Raw genomic sequence first — 17,671 nt, 5'->3', positions numbered from 1 at the left:
GGTGCTGCTCCCTCCCTCTCTGAAACCTGCTGCTTTAGAGAGGATTTCTGGAGCGAAATTTTGGAGCTTGGGTCTCCAGACTTTCTAGATCATGCATTCCTTTCAGTAATGTATTTTTAACATATGCCTAACATATACACACAAATGTACATGTTGTAAAAATCAACACAAATAACACACTAAAATAGATCGATTAGAGCATTTATAGTAGAACTTCTAACATTTCTTCTGCCTCCCTTCTTGCCCTCAGATCAATAGAGCACCCCTGGGGCGGGTTCGCCCCTACTTGGGGGCTCCTGTTTAGGACTCATCTGAGCTTTAGGGGGGCCTGGAACCTGTGGGTTTGACACACAAGGGCATGACCCTGGTCAGGTCCCTTCATGAGTCTCTCATCTCAGCTGTAAAATGAAGAAATAAGACTTTCCTCTGAGGATTATAATAAAGTATGTGATGTTCAGAGCAAAATGGCACTGGGTGAACAGTGTGCCTAAGTATTTGGTGACATCATTAGAGAGCAGGGCCTGGCCTCAGGGCTTTAGCCCACAACTCGGCCTGTGGAGACAAGTCTGACATGAAGGAACAGGGTGGGCATCCTGGGGACTGTTAGAACCAGCCTCTCAGTTCTCTTGGTCAGGCTGCTCCTGCCTCTATTACCCCAGACCTCTCTCCTCTGATTCTCTCACGGATGGAGGCCAAAGTGCCAGAACTTCAGTCCTTTCCCAGAAGTTGGTACTCAAATGCCTCCAAGCAGGACTTGCCTGATTTACCCTTGGCCATGGGTGGGCTTGACCTAGGGGATTGGGAGAGTGAGTAAATACTTCCCAGGTCACTGAGTGAGTCACGCATGTGGGCAGTGCAGTAACTCATCTCTGCAAAATTCACTGGCATCTCAGTGACTGGGGAACGTGCTTGACACACTCTGGGCAGACCTGCCAGGGCTGAATGCCAAGGGGATCCTACCCCTACCTTTTTTGCTTCTTCCTTCCCTCCCTCCGTCCCTGCCTCCCTCCCTCCCTTACACTATCTTTTTCTGGTTCCTTTCCTTCTAATCTTTTATTTTCTTTTGCTATTCATCAAATTAATAAAATTTATTACATTTTCTATAAGACTGTCTTCCTCCCCAGTCTCCCTCCTTTACCTTTGCACATCTCAGGGCTTGAGTGGGAGATATGTCCCCTGGAAGGAATCTCAGACTTTCGAATCAGAGTGGATTGTCTACTCAGAGGGTGGTGGGGTTGGTGCTGTGGGCCAGGTGGGCTTTGCAGCTGATCTCTGGGTGGGCCAGGCAGTGCTCACTCTCAGGAAGGACTGAGGGGCCTAAGGGTGTCCTGAGCTGCGTTTGCTGGATATTCTAGTTTTGGAGATGACAGTCTGTTCTGGGAGGAGCTGTTTTTACTCAGAGAAGGGGCAGAAGTACAGGTTCAGAGGAAGGTCTTGGCCCCAGCTGTGCCCTTGGGTTCTGCCCAGCAGACTTCCAGGGCAAATCTTGCTCACCAGCCAGGATCACTGTGCTGAGAGAAGAAAGGACAAATTGTAAAGTCAAAACAAGCCATCACTTTGTGTGTGCTTGTGTTTGTGTGTCTTTAAGTAAATAAGCAGAAAACAGTTCTTCAACTTTTTCCTGTAGTACAGTGAACTTTTCACCTTAACACTGTCAATTAATTTATTAATTATATCTTTAAGAAAAGGGATGTAATACTTTTTATAAACTGTCACATTTTAAAATTACAATTCATTTTACATTCACATTTGTTTTATGGTTTAGATATGTTATGTGTGTTAAAAAGGAAAGTAAAATATTAACCCCACTAACATTAGGATAATTTGTAATTTGAAAAAAGGGCTTCCCCATAGCTCAGTTGGTAAAGAATCTGCCTGCAATGCAGGAGACCATGGTTTGATTCCTGGGTCAGGAAGATCAGCTGGAAAAAGGATAGACTACCCACTCCAGTATTCTTGGACTTCCCTTGTGGCTCAGCTGGTAAAGAATCTGCCTGCAATGTGGGAGACTGGGTTCGATCCCTGGGTTGGGAAGATCCCCTGGAGAAGGGAAAGGCTACCCACTCCAGCATTCTGGCCTGGAGAATTCCATGGACTATACAGTCCACTAACATTAGGATAACTTGGAATTTGACTATAATTAGGATAACCCTACTAACATTAGGATAACTTATAATTTGAAAAAGAAAAATTATTTGTGGCCAGTGAGCAGTCTTTCTTGTTAAAGCAGCTGGCACAGGACCACTGATGCCTTGGCAGGAGCGGGAGTGGGGGGTTGGCAGTGAAGTTGGCTGTTTTTGTACATCTTGCCATTGTGTTAAAATGTTCTTGCAGTGTGCTAAACATTCCCTCTACTTTGTGATTTCCACCCATTCCCCGTCCCAACATGGATTCAAAGGGCTAGTGAGATAAGCTTTCTGGTCAGAAAATCTTGGGTCATTTCTGAGTCCAAGGTCCCTGCTTGCTGCTGCTTCCTGTGGAGTCCTGTGGAGCTGGGGATGGGCTGGGCTGGCTTTGAAGGCTGGGAGAGGAGGTGTGTGGGGGGGCAGTCTCCCTGCAGCTGTAACCCCTCCCTCCTCTGTGAGGGGTCTGGACTAAGTGTCCTCAGTGACAGAACTTACTAATAAGAGGTTCATGACCTGGGCAGGAAAATGAACTGGAGAGGGTGGGGCTGGAGATGGGGTGGGAGACCCACGAGGAGACGACTCCTTGAGACTCTGGAGAATTGACGGTGGTTTGGAAGTATGTAGTGGCCATTGACATGAATTTGTGAAAAATCCAACATTTTGGAAGCACACTGGGTGGGAGAGTGGGGTGTGAAAGATGCCCCTCAAGTTTCTGGCATAGAAAACTGAATGAACACAGGTGCCCTTTACTAGGTAAGAAAAATGCAGGATGGGATGAGCTGAAGAGGAAAAGCCAGTCTCCTTGGGTTTAGTTTTTTTTTTTGAGACCAGAGGATCAGGCCTTGCCTGGTATTCACTGGGAGCGGGCAGGGAGGGGGTCTGAATGGCTGTACCCAGGCAATGGGTGACACACAATCTTAACAAGCCTAGGGCACTGTCTGTTCAGCCTGGCGCTGGTCCTGGAAGCTCCACCTGATGTCTGAGGTTAACCCATGCGGGGCCAGGTTGTGAGAGCTCCTGGGTCATCTGTTGCAGAAGAAAAATCAGCCAGGCTGGGGTCCATGCCCTGTGCAGTTTACCAGCTGACATGGAATCGTTTCAGTGGTAAGTGGCTGATGCGAACAGACCAGGCAGGGGCTAGATGTTAGTCTTGGCTGTGCCACCCACGGCCCCACTTCCAAGGGTAGACGCCTGTCAACCTGGAGTGGAGCACTGGTTGAGAATGGTTATTGAGCCTGTGTGTCTATCTGTCCCCCTCAGGGTGGTTTCAACTTTACTTGAATCTACTCTCTTGTTGCTGCTCTGATCAGGCTGTTTTCTTCTTGATAACTGGGTGACTGTCCAGAGGGCAGGGCAGAGTCTGCTGGGACTGCTTTATCCAGGTTTCACTTTCCAATAGTGAAGGAACCAGGGAAGGGTGGACTGAGCTTTCTGGGATTGTTCCCGAGGGTCCCACGGTCTGGTCTCTGCAGACACCCCTGGGCCGGGCTCTGCTGCTTCTCCACTCTCCTGAGACCACCTGCCCCCAGACATGAGGAACTCAGACTTGGATCTGCATCAGGACTGGGGCTCTGCGTGACTAACATCAGGTGCAAATTCTGAGGGCAGATTTGGGGTCTGCCAGGGTCCCTGAACCTTCTCATGCTGCTGAGTTTAGAGACGCTTCTGAAGTCCTGGCCTTTCAGAGCATGTAAGTGGGTTTTGAAGACACTTGTGGGCAAGAAGAGCAAGCTGGAAGCAGCAGGGTATGAGAAGGAGGTGGTGGGGCTGGGGGCAGGGTGGGTGGTCCTGGATGGTGGAGTGGCTCTAGGGAGACCCAGGACCACCACAGTGAGGGGTGTACCTTCATTCATTTGTTTCAGTGTTATTGCTATAGCACTTACTAGTAATTAGTTGTTTTCTAATTCCATGTAGTGACTACAAATATAAATTCATGTGATTCTCATGAAAACCTTGAGATGGAAATGCCATTAATATCCTCATTTTGCAGATGAGGAATAACATGAAGATGGTTGAGAAACTTGACAGACAGGGGCCCAGTCTTGGGGGGAGGACTCAGCGCTTAGCCCCCAGCATCTGTCCTTCCCAGGACCCTAAGCTGCCTCCTCCCCCACCTCAAACATTAAGTGTTTTGGGGTCTTTTCTCTGACAAGGACTCATTTTTTCTCCTCGGCTGCTCTGTTTCCACCGGGATGTCCAACCCCAATGCAGAAATCTTCTTCAAAGACAGTGCAGATGAGGATTAAGCTGTGTGTGGGGACTGACTGGGCACCTGGAAGTGGGCCATGTCCTTGGTCCCTGCAGGAAAGGGCTGGGTGGGGTTGAAGTCCAGGCGAACTAACCCAGCAGCAAAGGCAGCACATGTGCCTCTGATGGACCCAGAGTCCCCTTGAGGAGCACGTTAGTGGGGCCCCAAGTGGGAGCTGGCTTGTGCTTCATGGTGAGGGGCTGAGTCTGGGCAGCTGTCCCGGGGCATTGCTGGTGCTTGTGAATAATGGGAAGACGCAGGATGGTCCCACCTCGGGTCCCCTGTGCTAGGAAAGGAAGCACCTGGTGTTCTGGGCAGAGTGGGCCGGGCTGCAGGTGCCATTGTGATGGGAAGGGAAGGGGGGCATTTTTCCCAAGTAAACCTTGTGGTTGTTCAGCCCCACAGAGGCTTCTCCAGGGCTGGGAGGAGCCCAGGCTCCGTGCTCTCTGGGTGTCAGAGTTGTGGGGAGCCCAGCACCTCATCAGCACAGGGATCCAGGGGGGTCTCTGCTCCTGCAGGACTGTTTCTGGCCCTGAGCCCTCCTCTCCACTGGGGTCTCTGAGCTCTGGGCCAGCCCTGCCTCCCTCCCTGTGTCTCCCCAGCTCTGAGGAGATGGAGGACTTCTCCCACAGCTCTGGGCTCAGCCACCTCACCTCCCTGCTCCTCCTCCTCCTGCTGCCCACTGGGGAGTCCACAGGTGAGTGTGTTCCCACTCCCTTCCTGTGTGGGTCCCCAGGAGCTAGGCTGGTTCTCTCCACCAGCAGTGGGTGGGTATTCGAGGAACCCCTTCTCTAGAATAATTATGATGCTTCCCCAGGCAGTATGTGTAATTATATAATTGAGAAGAGTCTCTAAACCATAAAGTAAGGGACCTTGACAGTTTTCCAATGTGGAGATTATGTTTCCAAAAGTCAAGTGTCAGGACTTGCCTGGGGGTCTAGTGTTTAAGACATCACGCTTCCATTGCAGAGGCACAAGTTTGTTGCTGGTTAGGATGCCTGCTCATGCATGCCTTGCAGCAAAAAAGGCAACTATGAAAAGTGTTACCATGGGAGAGTGGATACACATATATGTATAGCTGAGTCCCTTTGCTGTCCACCTGAAACTATCACAACACTGTTAAATATCTATGTGTTGTGTGCTAAGTTGCTTCAGTCATGTCCAACCCTTTGCAACAGCGTGGACTGGGGTCAGCCAGGCTCCTCTGACCATGGGGATTCTCCAGGCAAGAACATTTGAATGGGTTGCCATGATATCCTCCAGGAGATCTTCCCAACCCAGGGATCAAACCGAGATCTCCTGAATTGCAGGTGGATTCTTTACCGACTGAGCCACCAGCTATCCTCCAAAATAAAATAAAAAGAACAAAAATGTGACAGTAAGAAAGTGAAAGTGTTAGTCACTTGGTCGAGTCCGACTCTTTGTGACCCTGTGAAATGGGGGCCGCCAGGCTCCTCAGACCATGTGGATTCTCCAGGCAAGAACCCTGGAATGGGTTGCCATGCCTTCCTCCAGGGGATCTTCCCAATCCAGGGACTGAACCTGGGTCTCCAGCATTGCAGGTGGATTCTTTACCGTCTGAGCACCAGGGAAGTCCATTAGGTGTTGTACTTGAACAAAACAGACAGATCCTGTCTTTATAGAGCTTACAATGTAGAAGGAGGCTGTGAGTAATAAATGCACAGAAGAGTATAATTGACAGTTTGTTGTAGGAGATGAGAGGAGGGGCAGTGAAGTAGTGAGGCTGGAGGGAGGCAGCCAGGGGTGGGGAGGTGGGAAGCAGGTGCCAGCATGTTCAGTGAGAGGAGAACAAAGACATGGAGGAGGAGGTGAGTCAGTGAACAGTCCAGTGGAAGGATGGTTTCTGCAGGAGAGAACAGCCAGTGCAAAGTTGTCTGTGTGCCTGTAATGCGCAAAGGACTGTGGAGGCAGGTCTTAGCTGGAGCAGAGTGTTTGAGAGGGAGAGACCAGGAGCAGGAGTCAGAGAGCCCCGGGGGTCGACCCCATCGGGCCTGAGGTCCACTGAGGGGACTGAGGAGCCATGGCAAGGCTTTGAGCCGAGTAGGGGCAAGGTGGATAGCTGTTAAGAGCAGCCTGTCCTTCATGGTGAGGGGCTGATTGTGAGCCCTCACCCCATGGGAGTGGGGAGAGGACACACAGGGAGCCCAGTGTACCATTGTCCTCCAGGTGAGAGACAATGGTGACTCAGACCAACTCTGAGCTGCTGAAATCTTTCTTCAGAGATCCTGCAGGGCTGTCTTGCACAGGGGTCATGTCATGACGCATCCATCAGGTCTCAGAAGGACAAAGGCTCTGGGAAGATGTCAATGGGGTGAATATGGGTTCCTGTGGGTGATGAGAAGAAAGGCAGCTTTTTAACGAAATTAGCATTTGGATCTGGTTTTTAGCGCGCATTTGAGCCGAGGAGAAAGTCATGAACATACATAAGAAAGTTAGGGCTGGAATAGAGTTGTTCCCGGATGTGGCTGAATGATCAAGAATTTCTGACCTAGACCCTGGGTGTGTACTTTATTCAGGGTTCAGTCCTGCCGAAGGAGTGGGGGGCAGGATAGAGCTGTGGTTCTCAAAGTGTGGTCCGTGGAGCATCAGTATCAGCCTTCGAGGAACTATTTACAAAGGCACATTCTTTGGTCCACCTCAGACCTACAATATCAGAAGGTGTATGGGGGGTGGAGGGGGTCCCTGCCAGTTGTGATTCCCCTGATCTCATGATGCTTCTGTTGCATATTCACGCTGAAGGCCTTCACAGAAGGACCTGGGGCCAGGAGAATAGGAGGATGAGGGATTCTCCTCAAAACTGTTTCTGGGTCACAAAAATGTGATCAGAGATGTTGCCCAGATTCAGAGTCATCAAGCTCAGTCCATCAGTCCCGTGGCCAACTCATCCAACACTGGGGCCTTCCCACTTGACGCTGCGTGTCCCCTGCCCTCTGTCTGCCTCTCTCCTCCTCTCTCGCTGCCGTCTCCTTGTCCACAGAGCAGTTCCGGGTGATTGGCCCTTTGGACCCCATCGTGGCAGTGCTGGGTGGAGAAGCTGTGCTGCCCTGCTCCCTATTTCCGGCTGTGAGTGCAGAGGACGTGGAGCTGAGGTGGTACCGCTCCAAATTTTCAGAAGCCGTGTTCGTCTATCAGAACCGACAGGAGCAGAAGGAGGAGCAGATGGCTCCTTACGCAGGGCGGACCTCACTGGTGGGGGACCTCCTCAACCAGGGATATGCTGCCGTGCGCATCCAGAGGGTCCAGGCTTCTGACAATGGGCTGTACACCTGCTTCTTCAGAAAGGGAGGCCTCTACAAAAAGGCTGGTTTGGAGCTGAAGGTGGCAGGTTGGTGACTTGGGTAACTAGATTAGAGTTTTGGGGTGTTGGAACTGGGAGGAATCTGAAAGTAATGACTCAGCCCCGCATTTATCATAGGATGCAGGGAGGCTCTTTGATCCATTCATTCATTAAATGCAAATATATAGAGTCCCTTCTATGTGTCTGGGCTTCCCAGGTGGCTCAGTGGTAAAGAATCCACCTGCAATGCAGGAGACATGGATTCTATCCCCGAGTTGGGAAGATTCCCCTGGACGAGGAAATGGCAACCCACTTCAGTATTTTTGTCTGGAGAATCCCATGAACAGGGGAGTCTGGAGGGCTACAGTCCATATGGTCGCAAAGAATCAGATCCAACTGAAGCGACTGAGTATGCGCGTACTGTGTGTCTGGCCCTGTTCTAAGCACCTTAGATACAACAGAGAACCCAATAAAGATCCCCGTTGTTATGACTGTATATTCTCAAGTGGAAGATCAAGCAGTCATGCTGAATAAACAGATCATAGGTGATGTTAGAATGTGGTAAATGCTGAGGATGAGAAGCCAAGTGAAACAGGGGAAGAGGATCAGGACTGGGGGTTGGGGGTGAGGCCAGGCTGCAGTGTTACACAGTGGCGCAGGCTGGTCCTGATGGAGAATGTGTATCTGAACATAGACTGGAAGGAGGTAAAGATTCAGTGTCTTGGACATCTGTGGGTTGCAAGTTCAAAGGGGAGGGAACAGCCAACATTAATGGGCTGAGGAGGGTGTGTGGCTGGTGTGTTCTAGGCACACATGGGTTCCTCATGGCTGGTGGGAGAGAAGAAGGGGCAGGGTGTTCAGAGGGGACAAGAGTGTGGCAGACGGGGAGCCGGAGATAAAGATGAGTGGAGACGTGGGAATATTTTCATAATCAAGCCATCAGAGATGCGGCCAAATCACAGATTAGTTCTGGAATTCTGAGTTTGAAGTATATGTGAGGAGTCAGGTGGAGGTAAACCTGAGGATGGAAGGAAGCGGAGTTCAGGGCATGGGGGTGTCAGCTGACCTAATTTTCCTGGTGATTTGCAAAGAGAGGCAGTGGGTATGGAAGCAGACACCCTGGGAGAGTATGGAGTGTGGAAAGTCAAGGATGAGGGTGGACCTGGGACCACATTCCTCCCCCTGTTTACACGGCATCAACCCTTCCACCTGCATGACTGGGGAGAAGGGGCCCAGCCCTCTGAAACGCTGGGGGTTCCCATGCTCCTTCCTTTTGTTTCCCAAGGCAGGGCTGCCTCCTTGCTCCCTGTGGGAGAAGACTGCCCCCAGAGGCCCCAGAATGCCAAGTGCAGGGCGCCCCCCAGAGTTGTGCACATGTAGGCACTGCTGGGTCCCTGGGCTCTACATCTTGCCTCCCGCAGGTGTGGGCTCTGCCCCTCAGGTGCGCATCACAGGGCCTGAGGAGGATGGGGTCCGCGTGGTGTGCACAGCCTCGGGGTGGTTCCCGAAGCCCCAGGTGCAGTGGAGAGACCTCAGTGGAGAGAAGTTCCTGGCGTTCTCCGAGGCCCACACCCAGGATGCTGAAGGGCTGTTCAGCGTGGAGGCGGCTCTGGTGGTGAGAGACAGCTCTGTGGGGAACGTGACCTGCTCCATCCTCAACCCTGTCCTGGGCCAGGAGAAGGCCATGGCCATTTTCATCCCAGGTCAGAGGTGCTCCTGACTGCCAGCAGGGCTGTTCCTGGGTGTTCTGGGCTGTGCTGTCCTGGGCAGGGGCCCTGACGGGGTGTCTGGCTGGGCCACAGAGCCCTTCTTCCCCCAGGCCTCTCCCTGGAAGGTAGCTTTCTCGGTGAGCTTGACTGTGCTGGTGATCTTGCTCCTTGGGGCTGGATGTTACACCAAGAGAGAACATTCCTTGAAGGTGCAGGAGATGCGAGAAAAGGAGATTCTGTGCCAGGCTAGAGAGCAGGACCGTCAGACAAAGGACGAAGTGCTGAAGGACGCAGGTAAGGCAGGACGGGTCAAGGCTGGTGAATGTGGCAGCTGGTGCTGAGAGGGAGGAGCTGACCACAGGGTCTGAGTCCAGGGGTCTGGGGAAATCCCAGTCCGGAGCAGGTGGCTGGGGAGACCTGGGTGGACTGCTGGAGTGGTGGAGTCTCCGATGGGGCTGCAGTTGGAACGTCTTCCCCAGAGGTTACAAACAGAGAGGTGGTATTTTGTGAATTCTTTTTCTTAGGGATTGGAGTTCATGCTTTTTTGTTTTCCTTCTCTTTCAGCTATACTTCAGGAAGAACTAGGTAAACTTTACTTTTCTTCTTGAGCTCCCTGCATCCCCTTCATAGGAGACAGTCTGGTTCTTAGCTCACCTGTTTTCCTGTCTTTTGCTTTTCAGAGAGGAGGAAATCTGCTTACCTGGCTGGTGAGTGACTCTCCAGATGTCCTTGGGTCTGTCTTACCTGTGCCAAGGTGTCCATTTCCTTGTTTCTGTCTAGACATGTGGACCCCCTTTTGTGAGGTGGAAGTGGAGGCTGGAGGGGCAGAACCCAGCTCCTGGGCCCCTTGCAGACTTGTGCTGGCAGGGAACTTGGTTCTGATGGTGACCTCAGAGTTTCTCACACACCCTGGGTCTTATTCCAACCATGATCAACCTGAAAATTATTGATAGCTTTGTAACCTGAATGCATCTGGTTTTTGATCAGTACCTGAGGGCCAAAACCACATTCCCTGAGATTTCACTGAAGGAGCAACACAAATAAATGGTGATTAAGTTTGTGTGTGACCTCCTTCCTCTATCCCAGCACACCATCCAGGGAGAGTCTCTTCTCTCCACTTCCTCAAGATGATGATGAGAAAGTTATTGAAGGGATACCTGGGCTGACTATGCATGGAAAAGTCATGGACTGCCCAGAAAAATGACATGTGTCTCTAGAATGATTTCTTCTTGGAATGCTTGGCCAGTTCTACCTTGGAGTTGACCTTATATCTACGTTCTTTTAAAATTCCTGCTTCATGTCAATTTTTTTTTAAATAATTATTTTTATTTGGCTGTGCTGGGTCTTAGTTGCAGTATGTGGGATCTAGTTCCCTGGCCAGGGATCGAACCTGGGCCCCCTGCATTGGGAGCACAGAGACTTAGCCACCGGACCACCAGAGAAATCCCCCATGTCAAATTTTCATATATATATTTTCCAGAAAATACTGATGCAATAATTAATTGTAAAATCGTGGAGTAATTTATCATTTTTTTCCCTAAAATATATTCAAACAAGCAGCTTCTGAGCCTGAGTAGCAACATGGAGTAGCAGGTGAAACAGGAGTTTTGAAGGATTTTGAGGGAAGAGCAATTAGGTGAACTAGCCAGAGGTCACACAGCAGTGGGACAGTGGTGGAAGTCAGTCCAGAGAGCTGCAGGCTTCTGACCTGTGCTCCAGGGGATTCCCCACCACACCTGCTGTCTACAGGTGGCTGGAGGTCACCTCCTCTCCAGCCTCTTCCCCACTGTAGTTAGTCTCACCTGCAGAGCAGAGGGGAGGCAACGGCCAGTGGGTTCACACTGAGCAGGTTTCTTCTGGCTGAGGTCTTACCAGAGTGTGTTCCCTTTCAGCCTGGAGGAAGGCCCAGCTGTATGCAGGTAAGTGGCGCTGAGTTCCTGTGGCCTCCCCTCCCCAACCTAGACTCTGCTCCCTTCTCCCTGAGGGGACCCCACACCAGGGTGGGGTAGGTGTCCTTGGTGTTCTTGTCACCTTTGTAACCTCCAACTAGAGACTGCAGGGACTCCTCCTCGGAACACAGGTGTGCCTCCATCCTGCCCGTCCTCTATTGCAGGGCACTGTCAGGGTTAGCAGCGCCCTCCCCAAACACCTGGTGTAACCGGGACCTCTTGTGACAGGGACTAGGAGGGATTAGTGGTGAGGAGGGTTGGCAGCAGGGTAATGACTGTGTGGATCAGAAGTTGCTCATCTCTGGAAGATTTCAGAAGTCATGCTTGCTTGCTTATGTGACTCTAGGTTTGAATCCTCCTTGCTCTACAATTCCTACTCTCTTGGGCTCTAGTTTTGGTTTCCCTGTTTCTCCCTGGTCCTCTGGAATATTGGTCTTCTCTCTGCTTCCTCATGTTCTGACCCCATGTCCAGGCTGGCTTTCATCCTCCAAGCCTCCTTGGTTGATGAGGAGGAGGTGTTCTGACTCTGGGGTCCACCACCTTTGGGATATTTATGCACTCCTTGGATGAGGGTGTGAAAGATCTGAAATTATATGGAAAATCCAAAGTGTGTTTTTTTGTCACAAAACTAAAAATGTAACGTATGATGGATTATTCACGACCATCACCTTCCATTTTAGGAGAATATTTGTCTGAAAGGGCTCAGGCTCCTCCCCTCCTTTTCAGGGTTAATGTAGAAGATTGGAAAAGGAGACAGTGACAGAGGTTAAATTGCTTCTTGGAGAAAGGGTAGGGGAACAAATCACGGAAGAAAAGATTAGAGGGAAGAGAGGAGGAGATGTGAAGGAAGTATAGGAATGTGTGGGGGAAATGCCCTGTAGAGGTTTTAAGTGGACAGAGTGACTGAAGAGAGGCCAGAGGTCACAAGGTCAAAAGTCACAGCCACGTGGTGTGAATCTGGGAAGTGCACTGAGAGTTTGCAAGGTTCATGACATGAAATGTAATGGACTCCTTGAGTCCTCTTTAAAATATTTCAGAAAAACTTACATTCCTAAGCCCTTTTTAGGTAACCGTATAATGAATTTGCCTCTGATAATGAGACCATCTGCACTTCCCAGAGGAGCTGGGGCAGGTGTGTGGTTCTGGGGATGCTAGTGCAGTGAGGGTGGTCTCAAAGACCCTTAGCAGTGGGGTGAGTGAAGGCTCTGTGCCCTCTGAGCCTATGTCATAGGCCCTGTTCCTGCTGGGAATGCTCCTGTTTAGGGTCAGGAATACACATTGTGAGAGACAGTGGTGAATTCAGGGGGTGAAGGAGGCCTGGGCACCAGATGGGTGAGAAGCCACCTCAGACATCTTACTGATTCCCGCAGGGATTTGTTCGTACACAGTGACGATTGTGTAGTCTTCTTTTACCATCCTCATCTCCTCTGCCAAATTTTAGTTGCATGTATTTTAATGTATATCTATTTTAATGTATACCTTTTATTCTATACCTTTCATTAAACAAAAAAGAAACAGTACCTTGAAACTAGAATCAGCATTTTTAAGTATTTTCACCATATGCCATATCTATAGGGATGGGTTTGTTTCTACAAAAATGGAAGAAGTTATTGATGTTTCATCTTTTCAGCGCTTGTCATGCTTCCTTGTTTGAACGTCTCCATCTCTGGAAACCTCTGCATTGTCTTCTGCCTGGGGCTGATTTCTCCAGTGCCGTACGCTGAGCTCCTTCTCTCCTGTAACATGGTCATCCTCCAAGTTCAGCTTAGCTAGTTGTGTTCTCTCTACCCATGGCTCAGAGACAACCTGCACATTCAGCTCAATCAGTTCTTCACTAGTGAACGGAAGTTTTTATCTCCCCAATTCTTTCTCTAGAAAACTTATCTTTCATTATAGATACGTGGCTAGGGCGTTGAGAAAGAATAATTTGGTAGGCAAATATGGCAAAGATCTTTCTGTTCAGGTCAGTCTCCTGCTTCTCAATCCCTGAGTATTAAGGTTTGTGGCTAGGTCTTCATCAAAAGGTTGCAAAATGATCATTCTCTGTGAATGTGTGTGTTTAAAAGAGCAATAAATGTATCAAGTGAATGTTTCCAAACATTTTCCCCACAAATCCTTCATTAGCAGCTTCAGTACCCACCCTAGGTACCCAGCCTAATGTGTGTTTTACAGTCTTTGCGAACCCCTGATATGAAACGTGTGTTTTCCTTGTAGATTGGCGGAAGGAGGAGTTCCAGGAATGTGAGTGACTTTGTGTTTTTTCTGGACTTTCCTACTGCTGTCCCTGTGGCCTCTCCTTCAGTTCTCAGTGGTGATATAGATTCTGGCACCATCAATAGTGTGGGGTGGGATGTGGTGGTGATAGTCACACACAGGTGGGGTTGATGACTTTGGCTGGTATTGAATGCTAAATAGACACCCTTCAGCCCTTGGAGAGCAGGCTGGTCCTCAAGGGCTCTGTGACATATCTCACCCTGAAATCAGTCTCGTGGGTCCTTTTCCTGCCTGGAGGCCCATAGACTTGAATCACAAGTTCCTATTGTCAGGGTGCTTAGCCTTCCTCCCATGCAGCTGGGATTCTGGGTTGAGGGGTGGTTGTGTGTTCTCGGGGAGGGGAGGACCTTGAATGATAGATAACTTTCTCTGCAGGGGCTGTCACTCTGGATCCAGCATTTGCCCATTCACGCCTTGTCGTCTCTCATGAAAAGACAAGTGTGACCTTGAAGGACTCCTGTGTGACCTCTGGAGATACCTGCAGTGTACTGGGCTTTGAGGGCATCACATCAGGGCGCTGTTACTGGGAGGTGGAGATCAGGGATGGAGACCAAAGCGAGTGGGCCCTGGGGGTCTGTCGGGAAGGTGTGAACAGGAAAGGTTGGTTCGTAGGGTCCCCAGATAAGGGGTTCTGGGCTGTGGGGAGATTTGAAAGAGGATATTGTGCCTGTACTGTACCTCAGACTGTGCTATCCCTCATGCAGGCTCCCCACCCCAGGCTTAGGATGGGGGTGTTTCTGGATTACCAGGAATGGGATGTCTCCTTCTACAACATGACTGATGGCTCCCACATTTTCTCCTTCCCTCAGGCTTCCTTCTCTGGGACCCTCTTTCCATACTTCGTGATTAGGTCAGGAGACGTGTCCCTGACTGTCTGCTCCAAGGTGGGAGGGTGTGAGGCGCTCCCTGCTGCCCTTAGCAATCCTCCTCTGGAGGAGCCTGTGAGCCTCCCAGGGGTGGGGTTCAGCTCAGGCTCCAGTGCTGAAGGTCTCCCCGGGGCCGATTCTCCATTGCTTCCCTGCAACCCCAAAGCTGTGTCCCCCTAGGGCCTGTCACTGTCCTGGACCCTCGCTGTGGCTCTTTCTGGAGCTGCAGACTCCCTGTGACAGAGGCCTCTGAGGTGCAGCCTGGATGGCTGGGGGTCTCATCCCCCTGCTCTGGAGACAGACTTCTGGGCCTGTGGTTATAACAACCATCAGTTCATGCCATGGACTCAGGTTTGAGAAGCTAGACGTGGACTGTTTCCGAACTAGTTTTGATTAGGCTGTAGTTTGCCATGGGAAGTGATTTTCTGGTGGTAATAACATTTTTTTTTTATACTTTTTAGAAAAAATTTATTTTTATTTATTTGCCTGCACCTGGTCTTTGTTGTGGCATGTGACCTCTTAGTTGTGGCTTGTAGAATCTAGTTCCCTGACCAAGGATCGAACCCAGACCCCATTCATTGGGAACACAGAGTCTTAGCTACCGGACCACCAAGGAAGTCCTTTTAATGGTGTTTATACACCATTTGGTCATTAAAGGGCAAGAGGGCTGAATCATTCTGCAGAATAAAAAGGGGTTATTTTATTGAATCAGTGCAGAGGAACCCAGAACCAAAGGTGGGTCTCTAGTTGTATTTATGAGGATCCAGAGTCTGACTGGAAGTCTTGGCCATCCAGAATCTTTCAGGGAAATGATGGCTGATGAATTTTAGAGGAGTTAGCATTCTCCTTTATATACTTCCTATTCTGGGATGGATGAAACGCATTTATTTTTATCAATCTCAGTAGATTTCTTTTACTTGTAAAAGCTTGTGCTGCTTGTTTCAGGAAAGAAGGAGAAGGATCTGGGTTTTTCTGTAGTGTCTGCATCAGGAGGAAAGAAAGGAACTGTTACCAGCATTAAGGTGTGAGTGAAGACGAGAGTCTTCAGAGGCAGGTGACTTGCAGAAAGCTTTGACTGTGAGCATGATTCTAGTAATCAGTGTATTACCTCTTAGTACTTCCAGATCCTATGGTAAAGGGCAGAAAAGGAAGCAGGACTCTGAGGGACCCAGACATTTGGGGATTTGCTCAAGCTCCTTAAATTTCACAGGTGCCTGGGGAGTAAGCCCGCAGGCTGTGGCTCTACTTCACTGAAGATGTAGATTGGTTGCTGTAGCTACTGGTTGGATAGGCAGTACCCAATTTCTGATTGTTTATGTGTGTTTGTGTGTGTGCGCAAACTACTTTATTCAACACATTAATTAAAGGGGGAACAGTAAGCTGTTACGAATCTGTTCAAAGAAGAATTCAAAGTACTACATATTGATAGATTATAGCGTGCTTAAATTTATTTACAAATAGATGCAAAACTGGCCAATATTCAAGAAGTTATAATTGGACTCCATTGAATACAATTTGGAATTCTATGGAATTATTCTGATCATTTCTAAAATGCTTATTTTTAGAGAAGCCATCTTTTATTACCCATTCCTCTATCATTCTTGAAATCTTTTCCTTGTCTTGCAAGCATATACAATTATTTAAAACCTGGAAATATTCACTTTGCTGAATATGTAGAAACATATAACTTTGTAAATCAACCATACTTTAAAATATTAATTAAAAAAATCCTGAAAATAGACAAAATGTAAGGTGTCATGTTGGAGTAGGAAATTGCAACCCACTCCAGTATTCTTGCCTGGGAAATCCCTTGGACAGAGGAGCCTGGAGGGCTACAGTTCATGGGGTCGCAGAGAGTCAGACACGACTGAGTGGCTGAGCATAGCCCAACACGGTATAAGACATTAACCACTTTCCCCCCCTAACTCAGCATATTTATTTCTCACTGCTTTTCCTGGTGAGACAATAATTAAGCTATCCTTCAAAATGCTCTTTGAACCAACTTTATAATTGTAGCAGTTCCATAACAGATTAATTCTCTGAATAAATTCTTTGACTTCTCTACTTGTCTGAGAGGCATGTATATGACTTTATGAAAATTATGTATTTTTATAATTTAAAAATTAATGAAAAATTTTATGTTAAATGTAAGCAAATCTCTTTTTATACAGATAATTTTAAGGATAAGTACATTGCAAAAATCCCATGTTATTAACATAAAAATAGAAAACAGTGAAATTGCAGGTATAATATACCTAAATATTCTTCCCCTACAGATTGGAAGAGAAGCCTGAAAAGACACACAGACTTTTCTAGATCCCCCAGAGAAGGCTGGGCTTTGGATCTTTATTCCAAATTGAAAGCTTCTTTTATTCATGGATCCCTTTCTCATTATTTGTTTATTGGCTGGGCTGGGACTTCCTTTTTGTGTGAGGGCTTTCTCTAGTTACAACAAGTAGGGGCTACTCTTTAGCTGCGGTGCACGGGCTTCTCATTGTGGTGGCTTCTTTTATTGTGGAGCATGGCCCTAGGGCACACGGGCTTTAGAAGGGGCAGCATGTGGTCTCAGGAGTTGTGGCCCCTGGGCTCTAGAGCACAGGCTCAGTAGTTGTAGAGCACGGGCTTAGTTGCTCTGGGGCATGTGGGATCTTCCTGGATCAGGGATCAAACCCATGTCACCTTTGTCAATTCAGTTCAGTTCAGTCACTCAGTCATGTCCGACCCTGCGACCTCATGGACTGCAACATGCCAGGCCTCCCTGTCCATCACCAACTCCCAGAGTTTACTCAAACTTATGTCCATTGAATCGGTGATGCCATCCAACCATCTCATCCTCTGTCGTCCCCTTCTCCTCCCACCCTCAGTCTTTCCCAGCATAAGGGTCTTTTCCAATGAGTCAGTTCTTTGCATCAGGTGGCCAAAGTATTGGAGTTTCAGCTTCAGCATCAGTCCTTCCAATGAACATTCAGGACTGATTTCCTTTAGGATGGACTGGTTGGCTCTCCTTGCATCTTTGTAACCTTTGTAGGCAGGTGGATTCTTTACCATTGAACCACCAGGGAAGCCCTTGATTCTTTTCAAGTGCTGAGGTGATTTTTAAAGTTTAAAGATGTATTTTTTGGTTTATCATAAATCTCTGTACAATATTACATGTTTTACTGTGAATTTTACATGTTTATGTTTACCTTATGCACAAGTATG

General features: G+C 48.8%; 1 protein-coding gene across 2 annotated transcripts; it reads left to right on the top strand.

Moving 5' to 3' along the window:
- The first annotated feature begins 3,556 nt into the window (after positions 1–3,556).
- LOC122429931 (butyrophilin subfamily 1 member A1-like) lies at positions 3,557–17,119 on the top strand. 2 transcript variants are annotated; one of them, XM_043450641.1, is made up of 10 exons: positions 3,557–3,816; positions 4,977–5,071; positions 7,378–7,720; positions 9,094–9,375; positions 9,475–9,675; positions 9,946–9,966; positions 10,062–10,088; positions 11,274–11,300; positions 13,545–13,571; positions 13,980–17,119. In XM_043450641.1, exons 1-10 carry the CDS (start codon positions 3,768–3,770, stop codon positions 14,648–14,650), a joined length of 1,743 nt encoding a protein of 580 aa, XP_043306576.1. In that variant the 5' UTR covers positions 3,557–3,767; the 3' UTR covers positions 14,651–17,119. The 2 variants fall into 2 exon arrangements, with proteins under 2 accessions (XP_043306576.1, XP_043306577.1); XM_043450642.1 differs by having other exon boundaries at positions 7,373–7,720.
- The last annotated feature ends 552 nt before the right edge of the window (positions 17,120–17,671 follow it).

Source organism: Cervus canadensis, chromosome 28 (assembly GCF_019320065.1).
Source record: "Cervus canadensis isolate Bull #8, Minnesota chromosome 28, ASM1932006v1, whole genome shotgun sequence".
In the NCBI taxonomy this organism is placed as follows: Eukaryota; Metazoa; Chordata; class Mammalia; order Artiodactyla; family Cervidae; genus Cervus; species Cervus canadensis.
Note: the sequence above shows the minus strand (reverse complement) of the source record. Positions and strands in the feature narration are given on the sequence as shown.